Source organism: Calypte anna, chromosome 5 (assembly GCF_003957555.1).
Source record: "Calypte anna isolate BGI_N300 chromosome 5, bCalAnn1_v1.p, whole genome shotgun sequence".
Lineage (NCBI taxonomy): Eukaryota > Metazoa > Chordata > Aves > Apodiformes > Trochilidae > Calypte > Calypte anna.
In genome coordinates, this window is record NC_044250.1 from 7,317,823 (window position 1) to 7,331,296 (window position 13,474).

The window sequence follows — 13,474 nt, forward strand, 5'->3', positions numbered from 1 at the left end:
GGTGTCAGTTCTTCAGAGTTAAAGGTAAAACAGTGGCAGTATGATTGTTGGTTCTATTTCTTACAAGGCTTGATATTGTATCATCATAGAGCTGGCAGCCAGTCAACACACTTGGGAAAAAACTATCTGAACTGTGGTTTATTTGGTTTGCTAAGTTTGCTGCCTTTTCTGTGTCTGTATGATTGTGCAAATGATTTAGAGAAGAGGACTGGAACTTAAATATAGTTAAAAACTATTTTTAAATTCCTTCAGGCAAGGTGCCATGAAAATACAAAGTGCTATTAATTGTCTCATCAGACTTTAGAGAGTGCGACAGTAATTGTATATTCAATAGCAGTGTGGTGCAACAAGTTGGCAATTCTATTATATGTTAACAGTTCCATCAGTTTCCTTCAGTGCACAATTGCAGTGTCAGGAGAAGACAGGATGGAAGCAGCTTGTGAGTTTTGCATGCTTTGGCATTAGCAACATGAATGCCAAAAACATTCATCCTGATTAGCTGAAAGATGACATATCTGTACAGGTACCCCAGGGAATGGAGTCAGAGCACTGGCTTCATAATGGGCTATGGCATTTACCACGCTTTGCCACTCTGTTTATTAACACTTTGAAATTTTGTTCTGAAATAGTGGAGCAGTTCTCATCTCTTTAGAGACCAATAAAAATTAAATAATGCAATTTTATTTTAAGGTCTGGCCTGCTACTTTTGTACAAATGAAGAAGGGACTGATGTTTGTATTCAGTGTTCTGCTGAACCCCCCCAGCAGGAGGCTGGTATGAGAGGGGAAAAAAAAGGTGAAGGAAAATGAACACCTGTACCTAGTATTCCTGATTTGAAAGAACTGACAACAGTTCTAATACTTCACAGTTCTGATTACAGTGTTACTAGAAGAGAGTTTATGCCTAAATGAATATAAGTGAGATGATCACAACAGAAATATGTGCTTTACTGCTGGAATGAGAAATATGCTTTTTTTTTTGTCTCTGCCACGGAATATTCAAAATGCCTGTTCCATGGCATAATAATGCATTATGTCACTTCATGATAACATGACTACAAACTAAACTCAAGTATTTAAACCTAACTTCAGCACATATGCTGTAAAGATAAACAGATAAATAGGTTAGTGTAGATATAATTTCAAAACAGCAATGGAAATGTACACACAGGGGATCTACATCACAAGAAGCATTTTTAGCAGTACTCTGAGGCACACAGCTTTAAGGTGTGTTCATATCAGGTGGTGGCATTTTACAGTTCAATGAAAATACTTGACCTCATTGCAATGATTGTTTCTCACTATTTTCTTATTTTTATAATTTATATTGTGGCAAGAAAGTACAGTGCAATGTGGCAAATAACATCTTTTAGAGTACAAACCTCTTTTTACATTCCTTAATTTAGAAATATTCTCTCAGTAAAATAACTACATGAATGGTACACTCCTTAATTTAGAAATATTCTGTTTATAAAACAACATGAATGGTACACTCAGCAGTTTGATGTTCCAGGGATTCTCCAGATGACTTCAGAGATGTTCCATAAGACAAACGCATTTCTTCGTGTCTGGCTTATTACAGAGACAGCATCACTTATTTATCTCTGATTACTATAGAATCACAGAACTATAGAGTCACAGAACGGTTTGGGTTGGAAAGGACCTTAGAGATCATCTAGTTCCAACCCCTTCCTTGAAATTGGGGAATAAGGAAATACAGGATGGCAAAAAGCATTATGGTTACAGGATTTAATTCTTATTTCTCTGTTCTGTTTTTGCTGTTCTAAGTAAGCAACTGGAAACCAACCCAGTACTTTCTGCAGTGGAATTAATAGCTCTTCCCTGGTATGTTAATTACATCAGTTGCACATTTCACTATAATAGCAGCTCCTACTGTTTTTAAAGCTCCAAATCTTATAAAATCCTCTTATAATGTTAATTCTGCTCAATGGCACGTGCAAAGTATGACTGTATTACCTGATCTAAAGATACGTGACACTCTTTAAGCAACAAGTAGTGTAGGCACTAGGTGGGGAGATAAACTTCATCTGACCTCCCACAGTGTTCTGAGGGAACAGTTAATGCTAAATAGGTTATAAAATAAAAATTGTAATACTGTTTCCCAGTTGTGTAACTGCTGGAGTGCCAGAGCCAAGCCATCAGAGACGGGAGATGTTACCTTGCTCAGGCCACTGAAATTTCTAAGGAGCAGGGAAACTTTTCTGGGGCAGTCTCAGTTTCTGACTGTATATGCCTCTACCTAAACAAGACCTTAGATACAAATCTGCACTGGGGAACAGGACAGGAGAGTTCATTGTCTGAGAAAAACAAAAGCTTTGTGCTCCCCTGAAACCTAATCCTGCCCCCAGGATGGGTGCTGCAGCCTGTGTCCTTCTCTGTCCGTCCTGACTTAGAGGGGTGCAGAAGCAAAGATGAGGCAAAAATAAAGCACACAAGCAGAATCAGATTGGGTACACTGTCCATGGAGGACTATGTAGTTAATCCTTTGAGTGATGCAGTGTACACTGAGCTGTTACTCAAAGGGAGCTGTAAAAAAAGGAGGTAGCAGAGGCAGCTCCTGATGGGAAAATGGCAACATCTCCAGTCCGTGGAGAAAGCTTTGACGTTCTTCTTAAAACCCTGCTCTTGTAGGTCCTGTCAGAGATTAAGAGCTTATCCACAATCTGAGACAAGTGTGTTTTGGCCATTAAATTCTGAGACAGGTTAATATCAAAGCATAAACAATGAGACTACAGAGTGCCAGAGAAATGGTCCATAGGGCAGAAACCTCTTTGTCATGGCAATGGCTGAAAGTGTTATGGGGGAGCACAGATGTCAGATTGCTTTCTCTAAAAGAATTCTCCTTTTCAGATTACAGAAAATATAATTCATGATAGCATTCTTAATTCCTCAGGGTTTTTAAAGTCTAATTTGGTTGAATTTTTTGTGTGTGTTTGTTGTGGTTTTGGGGGGCTTTTTGTTTGTTTGTTGATTTTTTTTTTATTATTTTTTTTTTAAGGACTGGTAAAGTGTGGCTTTGACACAACAGCTTGACTGAAGTGAAATTAAGCTGTGATGGTTGTCTCTGTACAGCAGTTAAAGCACATTTAGAACATTTACATTGTACATTCTGAATGAAAAACAAAACAACCCCCCCGACATTTAATTGTCAAAACGCTGCCAAAGGTCAGGAAAGCTCAACCCCAAGCTAATTTATTGGTCTTATATAAAATCACTTACTATTTTCTGAACAATTATTTCTCATGCGTTCAGGCTCTTACGTTTGGCTGATATGTGAGAGAAACAGCAGGAGGAATAATCAGGATACCTGGAGTCTTACTGGCAGTATTTATCAGAAGACAGAGTTGTTCTCTGTCCCCGTTTTCTGGGCTGTGTCACAGCACTGACCCAGCCTTCTCCTGAGGTTTCCTGCTGATATTTAAGTAGTTGAAACTTGGTTATTGGTAGCATGCCCAGGAGCCTGTCTCAGTGCTTTCATCCCTGTCTGGTTTGAAACTAGTTGAAGGAGTCAGAGCAAAAAATTCTGTAGCAACCTGAATATGAATCTGATGATTGTACCTAGAGCTTTAAAACACTTGTGTCAAATGCAGTTTTTATCTTGCTTCTTGCAGGGTGCCATTCAGTTTGCACACACCTGCTTTATTTCACACAGAAAGCCTGGGTGTGTTGGACTGGTTTGGCTTTGTTCTTCTTCCCTGTTTCTCTTCTGGTGTCCTCACTGCTTTCAGATCATTTGTGTGTTCAAACCAACAGTAGTTTCATAGCACATAATACAGGTTTAAAGGTTTGTTTAGTCTGAAGATTGGTGACACTGGGAAAGTTAAGAGAGGAGGTGAACAAAAGGGTATGGATTGGAATAAGCCTATTAAGAAGAAGGATGGGAGTTACACCATTTATGGTCAGCTTCCAAATGTTGTTTAATCCTCTACTTTAAAAACTAAGCATTCCCAAGTGTATCAAGATCATCCCTTGGTTTTGGCAAAGTAACTTAGGATCCCAAAATGTTTGTGTGGTCCTGAAAACAGCAAAGCATTCTATGTAGAATGAAGCAAAAGTGCAGCAGAAAACCAACGTGATCAAGTAGATTCACAAGGGAGATCCTTTTCCTACAGAATCTGCTCAGCCACAGAATGCTCAGAATGTTCAGCTCCAATACTCAGAGCATACCTGAGGATCAGTAATACTCACTGCTAATCTTTATACTATGCAAAAATAAACTCTTGCTTTATTGGGACACCCTCCGTTATGTAACTGCACCTTCATGGAAATAAAATAGAGCATATGGTTTTCACTGTTGCCATGAGCAACAGTTCTGGTATTAATTTCAGCCTACATTCCCCTCCTCAGATAACTACTTCATTGAAAGAAAACCCTGTGGGACAGGTAATGCAGAAGGTTGCTAAAGCAAAGTGAATCAGTGCTTTTGGGGATATATATGAGTATGAGTAACAATTAACATACCTCTTCTGGCATCCCAGCCTAGTAATTTTTATCAAAATCAGGAGTTATAATTCCCGTCATTCCCTTCCAAAACCCTTTTTTAAACCTGCATTGTCAGCTAATATTTGCACAGTCATCATCCTGAAACTGCAGCTTTAACACCTAAACACCTATTTCCCTTTTTTTTTTTTAAATATGGACAATATAAATATACACAATTTGTGAAAGTGTTCTTTCTATCTAACAGAGAGAATTTTCTTTTTAAAAGTGAATACAGAATTCCTAAGTATCCAATTAGAAAAGCTTTCCTTTACAGCACTGTGGTTATGCTGGGACTGTCTTAAGTACTGTGTTGGTGTTCTGAAACAGGACCTGGGCAGACAGTAACAATTCAGGATTGGATTTAAATGTTCATCTTTCCCTCCATTTTTCTTCAGTTGCACCCCAAGAGTATTTCTCTTTTTATCTCAATGCCAAAATTATGCTTTGGTAATTGATTGAATTTTATTAAAAGCCTGGAAATTCCTCCAGACTTTCATGTTTGGTGAACTGAAGAACTCAGATTTGATATTCTCTCAAATGTCATTACCTATTGAAGAAAATAAAAGTTGGGTGGTTTTTTTAATTACAGAAATGGCGTTTTGTACAGAGAAATATTGAATGTGTGTGTACTGTGATCATTTTGGGAGTATTTGTATAACTTATATGTAGTTTTCCTCAGCTGACACAAAATTGCTACCATAAGTATGGAGAAATCAAAGTATTGTGGGCATACACAATTGCAGAATAATTCCACCAACTATTGCTGTTGCCTAAAGTAACCCCAAACCTGTGCTGCTTGGTTTAAGTATAATCTAAGTCAGGCATAGAATTAAACTGAATTAAGTTGTCACCGAATGGTTAAAATAAGTCTTTTTCTTTAACTGGAGGTTTTTTGTTTTTTTTTTCTCCTTCTACATAAAGGAATTTGTGACTAAAAGCTTAACCTTTTCAAAAATGCTCTTTTTTATGAACTGGGAAAAAACCAACTCCTGCACATTCTTTCATAAGGAGAAAAAAAAAAAAAAAAAAAAAAAGCTGCCTGTTAAAAAGAACTGGATCTCAGTACTGAGGCTTAGGGCAACTTGAGCAGCCTCTTTGGCTACAGCCACAGGAAAAGGGGTGTGTTGTGTGATGTTACCAGCTCACTGTAATAACCTTGCAAGTAACATTATGTGATGACCATGCTGATAGCTATGGGAAACTTTTGCTGTGTTTCACATAAACATGAAATCCTCAGGAACCTGAGCAGCCCCAAAGCATGCTGATTGCTTATGCAGTAACAAGAACATACCCATTGAGGGGGTATTACAGGGGATGACATTCAGTTCCAATAAAGCATGCTAGGTATATTTATGTAAAGATGAACTCCAGAGCAAATACAGAGGTATGTTGCTGCTTTTATCTCAGAAATATTTTAGTACCACAAAGCAGAAAAATTCTTCCTTTTTCTTTTTAAAGTTTTTACAAATGTCAGTAATGTGCCTACATCAGTGTTCCCTTTTTAGCTAGATGCATATGTAAAACTGAGGTAGGCAAGATGTCTGCAGATTTTACCAGCCAGAAGAAAGCATTCCATGTTTCAATTAGTATCCATGGAGGTCTATAATGCATTGAGCATTAATTAACCAGGTATTTTGAGTTAGTTAAAACTTTGAAGATGACATTGGCCTTTATTTTCCTATCAACCTCAAAAGAAAGTGCACACTTGTATTGGAGTAAAATATTTTTCTTTCCCTCTGGTCTTGTAATGTACCTTCTGGCATATCTATTGCTGCAGTTGAATTTTTCATAAATGAATATCATGCAATTCAACTTTTATTGAAAGCTGTGCTAGTGAGTTGTAACAATCCTATGACTTAAGAAAGGGCACACCTCACTCATAGCTTAAGAATTTAAGTACATGTATTTAAAATGACATTTACTTCCCTCTTGCCTGATAACACTTTTCTAGCATTAAGTGGTTATTAGATAAAAAACCACCATGCAGAGCTCAGAGCTCTTCTTTCTCCATCATGTAGCCTAATCACAAGTCTTGCATTCTGTCCTCAAAACTGAGGCCTTTTTTCAGGCTGTGGTATTTTCAAGAGTAGACTGGACAGCAATGTCATCTGGTGAGCAGAGACAGTTGCCAGAGGTTGTAAACATAATCCCCTGGGCAGAAAATGCTACTTACAAAGTATAAACACCAGTGGAGTATTACAGCAAACACTGTAACCAGCCCTAACTTAGAAGCAAGGTGCCTGCTTTCAGAAGAGACCTTCATGCTCTCAGACCCTGGTAAGAATCGTAGTGTCTTAGGTATAGAGAACACACATTGTTTTTCGTGGTTTTTTACATTCTAAAACAGTTTCTGTGAGCCTGCATAGGGAGGATCTATTCATACTCATCATAGAAGACTGATCAGCATTTAAGAGCACCCAACTCTCCTGCCAAAGCACTGTATCATCCCATTTCCATAGCATTTGATACCCCAGAGAAAAAAATACCATGCATTATACTTTCTCATTCTCACCTTTCTTTCCCCTCCAATAACAAATTATTTTCTGAGGGAAAGGGTGATCTTGCAGTGCAGATGTTATCTTAAAACCCTGATCTGTAGGTTTGTTTCCAGAAGATATTTGATTCATCACCTGTGAATCAAGAATAATGTTGCTTTTTTCTGCTAAGAATCATGTGAAAACAAGTCCACTCTAGATACAGATAAAAAGGCATTCAGATATTATGAGGATGAGTGTTGTGGAGGGAATTAAATGTTGTCTTTTAGAAAAGACTTGAATGAATGCTAAGCAGTGGTGGTGTGAAATGGATGAAATCAAGCTCTGGCTCAAATCAGGTGTTTTTCATTCCCACAGTTCATTGAATCTGATGTCACATAATGCACTGTCATTTGTTTAGCTGAGCCAGATCAAACCATTATTACAAAGTGCTAAGTGATCTGCACAGTAATATTTTCTAATGCTATTTGGCACACAGAAAAATGGTAATAAAAATTACTCATAATAATGATAACTTCCAGAAGAGAAAAGATACAAGTCACATGAGTTACCAAATAGTAGCAGGAGCACATGAAATCATTGATGTGGCTTTCCTGTTTCTGCTAATCTCTCATTCTAAAGGTATTCAGGTGTTATTTAAAACTTTTGCTTAAAGTTTTAATTACATTTTAATAGCTGTACCCTTTAAAAAGTAATTTTAAATCCCTTTAAATGAGAAAGAATTCAAATAAAAATCTATCTTCAATGCTGATTTTTGGAGCTATGTCCCACTTTCTGGTTTTGTAGATGAGGAAATGTTTTTAATTGTTTAAAAAATGCACAGCTGAACAATCTTATTTAGCAGTGTTTTTATAACACGGGGTTCTAAATGTTGCCTTGCAATGACTTTATTCTGCATGTGCCTTCATTTGTCCTTTGCAGAAACAAATGTATGTAAATTATTAATTTTTTCCAGCTTCAGAATGTCAGTAAGGCTGTCTGTATTAGTATGACATTTCTCACTTTTTAAAAATCATGTTATTAGGACTTTTGGGAAGACAATGCTTTCGTAGGGAACTGCTAATTAGTCAGTCATTTGCAGCTTAAAACACAAATGTAGAAAATGGGTATGGAGAAAAGAATAATTGCTTGCTATTTTCCCATATTTTAATTTAGAGTACAATCCAAAAAATATTTAAGTGAATGTAGAAACTACTTAGGCTCCACTGAGCTTTTGGAACAAGCTTAAAGCATGCAAAGGAGTCATTCTGTTTCAACAGGATACTAAAATCTTATAAGTGAACTAATAACTGAAACTGAAGAATAGGCTTCAGGAGGCTCTACAAAGATCTTGGACCAAGTTTTGTGGTTGTGCCTAGTGACATTTTTCAGAGCTATTTACCATGAAGACTCCTGAGACCTTGTATTAATTTAATGATTAATCTGTAACTTCCTACTTACATAAAGGAGGAGCAGAGCTGCTGCATCAGCAGTAGCACATTCTTGCTGCCAGGAGAGCCCCGGGCAGAGGGGTGCAGGGCAGCTGCCATGAGAAGCTGTGGGGTGGATGGGCCACACACCCACCCTGCCCCAGGGAAATTGGGTGCTGGCACAGCTCTGCTGCAGGCTGTTGGATTGCTCCCTTTCGTGCAATTCTCTTTATTCAAACTATATGAGTAGTTTGAGTGCTACAGAGAGGGCCCATCAATGGTACGAGTAGCTTATTTTGTAAAAAAGAGAGAGACAGAAAGTGTTGAGAGTGGTAGAAACAACCAGTGAATATTGTTTTCTTTAAACAGAAATGTGTATGGGCTAGAGCTAGGTTGGGGTATCAGAGCTATTGCTATCAGTCAGGAGATTGCACTGTTATCACTAAACTGAAAAGTCACCTCTGTTGGAAGTGCCAATTACTGGTAATGGATGAGGCAAGTTCCTTTCTCTAATTGGGAAATATTTTCAAAAGATGGTAGAAATCATGCGAGCAAATTGTGACCTTTGTGTTTCTCCAGGCAAATTACCAGGGTGGATTCCTAAGGGAGATGGGGAGAATGCTCCTTAAAAAAAGCATGATAGATGTCTTCTGGGCATCAGAGCCTTCTTAATGGTCTCCTGCCTTTGTCTTGGGTTTATTTTACCATTATAAAGTTTAGAACTGCTGATGCACAACTTCCTACTGACCTTAGGAAATTATCTTTGTACTATCCTTTCCTACACTATGGGCTTCCCCAGGTGGATGCTATATTTCTCCCTGAAATTTTTACATGAGTAAATGGAGAGAAAAAAGAAAGTGCTATCAGTTGCTTTACTTGAAGGAGATTGCAGTGCATCCACCGTGGACTATTTACATCCTTGTATATATGAAGACAAAAAGCAATAAATCATCCATGCTTGCAGGGCATGTTAGATTGCCTAGATCAACAGCCACTAGCTTTTGCCCATCTCTTGGTCCATGAATCTGTAATGCATGAAGAACATTTTTTTTCTGTCTTTGCTTGCTTTAACATGGTAAATTCTTCTGGCCACAAGGATTGTCAGGGAGTCACAAACTCAAGGTATAATTTTTGTCTTTTCCTTATTTGTACCTATCATGACAGTGCACCACATTGAAAGCTTTCTCTTCTGCTCATGATGCAGAAATAACATGGTCTGTGAACTGCTATTGGTGTTTTAAGTTCATTTCAGTTCCTACAGAAGGGAAAGAGACTGTGCCCAAGGTCTGACTGCATTTGCCTGCTGTTCTTGCCTCCTGCATCCATTTAGGCTCCTTGATGAACCCCGTGCAGCTGAGGACAGGAGGTGCTCAGATAACAAGAAGGACAAGGCATATTTCTCATCCTCAGAATTAGAGACAGTTTGATGTAGTACCTCTTACTTTGTGCTGTAAATCATATTACTCTGATTGTAAAATTATCCCAATCACTTTCTTGTTTTGTGTTTCTTCACAGAGCGATGAGGTATTAACAGTCATCAAGGCAAAAGCACAGTGGCCTGCCTGGCAACCTCTGAACGTGTAAGTGGGGAACAGTATCTCTCAATAACCTTGTGCTCAGTGGTGGCTAATCGACTGCTCTGACCTCACTGTTTCATACAGTCATTCATTCTTGTAAAGAATCAGCATAAAAATATTTCAATAGATGAGTTTTTAATCTTTTGTTTGGGTTTTGCCTACAATTGCTTCTCACATTCTTTCCTCTTCAGCATCACTTAATTTTTCACCTGCTCTGGTTCAGCTTTTCCAAGAGGATTATTCCCTGGAGTTTGTGCCTTCGTTTAACGATGTTTATTCAATGCTTGCTCAAAAATATATTGTACTATTCTGCATGTGGTATTTTTTAGCATCCTGTGCCATGTACTGTGGCAATGTGCATTGTCAATGCAGCATATCTTCAATCACCAACCAAAAACTCCTAAAGGACTATTTCTTTAAAATGTTTATCTGAAACACTTGATAGCACCCTGATGGTAGTATAACCATGATTGTTTTACCAAGTGAGACAGCTAGCTAGCTTCCCAAGATCCTCACTTTAAGCTCTCTGGCACAAAAGTTTTTCTTTCAGTATACTCTTGAATTTACTGCTTGTCTGGGTGATGGAAGGGAAGGTTGAACTGTTGGTTTCTATGAAACTTATCTGTGATTGGCCCAAAATTCATACTAATTTTCCAGGCCCAAATAAGGGAGACTTTCAAGAAGTGACTGAGATCTCAGTATAAGGGATCACTCCATCACCTGAGAGTCCTTGGAGAAGCCAAGCAGTTACTAGGGTGCAGGACTGTAGGGACCAGGCAGTCCTGTTTCTTCAGTAAAAAGAATTAGGGTAGCCATTAGTTGAACATAGTGTCTGATTTTGTCCTTTGTATTTTGGAAAGTATGTGAAAATTTGGAGGTTAGTCAGAAAAAACTGCAAAAGAGTTCAGTTTTTAGAAAACTTCCCCTTGTAAGAGGCTTAGAAACTCTTAAGCAGCTTAGGACTTAAGCTATTCAGTTTATTCCCTTCCTCCCCGGAAGGAAAAAAAAAAAAAAAAAAAAGGGTAGAAGGTGAGCACAGCTTAAATAGTGAAAAGATTTCCGATAGCTGATCCTTCTTTAATCTAGGAAAAAAAATCCCTCTGAAATCCCTTGTAGCATGGAAGCTAAGGAAATTCATTACAAGGAAATTCTCTCTAAAGGTATAGGAAAAGGCTTTACAGAGCAGCTTACCTGATGGATTTTGCATCGCTTGAAGGTATTCTAGCCCTCAGACAGAGTTGTAGGCTCTGCACAGGAATTTTGGGTTAGGCTTTTTTTGGCTGGTGTTATGCAAGCGGTCAGTCAAGGTGACAGTAATGGCGTTCTTTAGTTATGGTCCTGCTCCCCTGAATCTGGCAGTGTTTGCCAGGTAGTAGTTGTGGACAGCATTTTTTTTCCCCTGATGCCTTCTTTCAGTTCACTCCAAATTAACACTTTAAAATAGAAACTTTTTTCCACTTCTCTGTTCTAATACTGTGAGGTCTCTGACTGAAACAAGACATTTATTTTTTTACTTCAAATTTAATTTAATTTCCTGAAGCAACCTTTATGTTTTGTGCTTCTGTCTCAAACTGAACAATACCATTAGGGACTGGCTGCTCTGAGTGCTTGGAAGGCTTTGGCATCATCAGAAATATTTATATTTTGTCATGATGTCTTCCTTTTTATTATATTTTAAAATATGATCTAAGACTCAAAAGAAGCCAAAATTTACAATAGCCATGAACTTCCTCACAGTTGCTGTTATTGATGGTCCTGCTTGGAATTCAGATTAGATTTGTGCAAGTATTGGATAATGACTGCTCAGGATAAACATTCAGTGTATTACTATGCATAACACAGCCACCTTACTAATCAAGAATTGACTAAAAGTCATGAATAACTTTCTTCTGCATAATAACAAGCTATATCTCTAATATATAATACAGTATGATAGTCGTGCCAAAAGGGGTGTTGCAATGTGTCGTAATAAAAAGAGGCTAAAAACCTTCCTGAATGTGTTTTACAACAAATATAAAATGCATTACACTAGTGAGCCAATTTGCAGAAGCCTAAAGTGTCAAAAGTTGGTGTTGGTTGATGAAAAGCTCAACATGAGCTGGCAATGTGCACATGAAGCCCAGAAACCCAACCATATCCTGGGGCCAGCAGATCAAGGGAGGTGATTTTCCCCCTGTACCACTCTCTCAGGAGTACAGGCTATGAAGACAGGCTGAGGGTTGGGTCGTTCAGCCTGGAGACATAAAATGCTCCAGGGAGGTCTTGTAGCAGCTTCCCAGTTCCTGAAGGGGCCTACAGGAAAGAGAGGAACTTTTTATAAGGGCCTGTAACCCACATCTCGAGCAGCTGGTGAGCCCTTGTATTTCCACTGTGGTCACCTGTAATAGCACAGAGTGCCTCCCCAGTGACTGGTCTTTGGCTTAACATAAATTCAGATGCAAGAAATAACAGGGCTGAACCAGCTTGCCAGCCCTAAGCAGAGAAGGATATAATGACACTAAAAGTAATTTTCTCAAATGCTTTCTGTTAATTACAATTAAGGCTAATTTTTGTGTCCCAGTACAATATAAAGCTGTGGAAACTATATCCTGCCTTAGATTAATACTTCACTGTCTTTTATTATTCCTCACCTTAGATCCTATATCTGCCAGTTCTTTGTCACTATTTTTCTTTTTTTTCCTTATCACTCATCTTTATCCTCTATTCCATTTCTTATCCAGGGCACCAGTATGCAAAAAACTCTCCTGAGCTGCTGCACACAAAAGGCAGTTTTGGGTGATCTGTGAGAATTAGTTTTATGGTTGCCCAACCAAGAATAATATTGCTAGCATGAGAAGGAGTGCCAGACCAAGTAATAAAACATTTTGCTGTTGCTTATGTTTGTATTACCAAGCTGTGTGTCTGAAACCCTGACTTTAAAGTACTCACAAGGAATGCATTCCTTCTTGAGTGTAATGGTGTCAGTATACAGCATGCTGTCAAATGAAAGTAGTTTTTCTTATCTTACTTGTATAAACAAGAACACAGCTCATTGCTTCCTTCCTCGCAGCTGTGTTTCAGGCAGAATCAAATTTTACTTTCATATTCAGCTGCAAATCATTGTCCTTTGGTGATATGGAGGATAAAATACAAATAGTACAACTGGTATCCAAATCTCCATATCTGGCACATGTAAACTAACCAAGACACAACAGAAGAATTTGGGGATAAAAGCAGCAAGACATTTAAAGACAGTCAGCATCAAATTCCACAGGAGCTCATACCAGTAAAAATCTTGCTTTGAATGCCTTTCCCCCAAGGGAAATTTGTTATGCCTTTATTTCAAATTCAGACTTCTCTATTGTGGCACCCCCCTTTTTTCATTCAACAGGCACTTTTAGATAAATAAGAACTTCTCAGGGTAATCCACATGACAAAAATAAGCACAAATCCTGAGCAATTAGTTCCGCTCTATACAGCAAATTACAGTTACAAAAAGAAAAGTGGGACCT

The 13,474-nt window shown here is 38.2% G+C and overlaps 1 protein-coding gene across 1 annotated transcript in view; it reads left to right on the plus strand.

Moving 5' to 3' along the window:
* The window catches only part of SPON1 (spondin 1), a 127,934-nt gene that overhangs the window by 97,743 nt on the left and 16,717 nt on the right, over positions 1 to 13,474 (plus strand). The window contains exon 7 of the mRNA XM_008504761.2: positions 9,922 to 9,986. Coding sequence (XP_008502983.2) covers positions 9,922 to 9,986 — 65 coding nt within the window. The remainder of the gene's footprint in view (positions 1 to 9,921; positions 9,987 to 13,474) is intronic.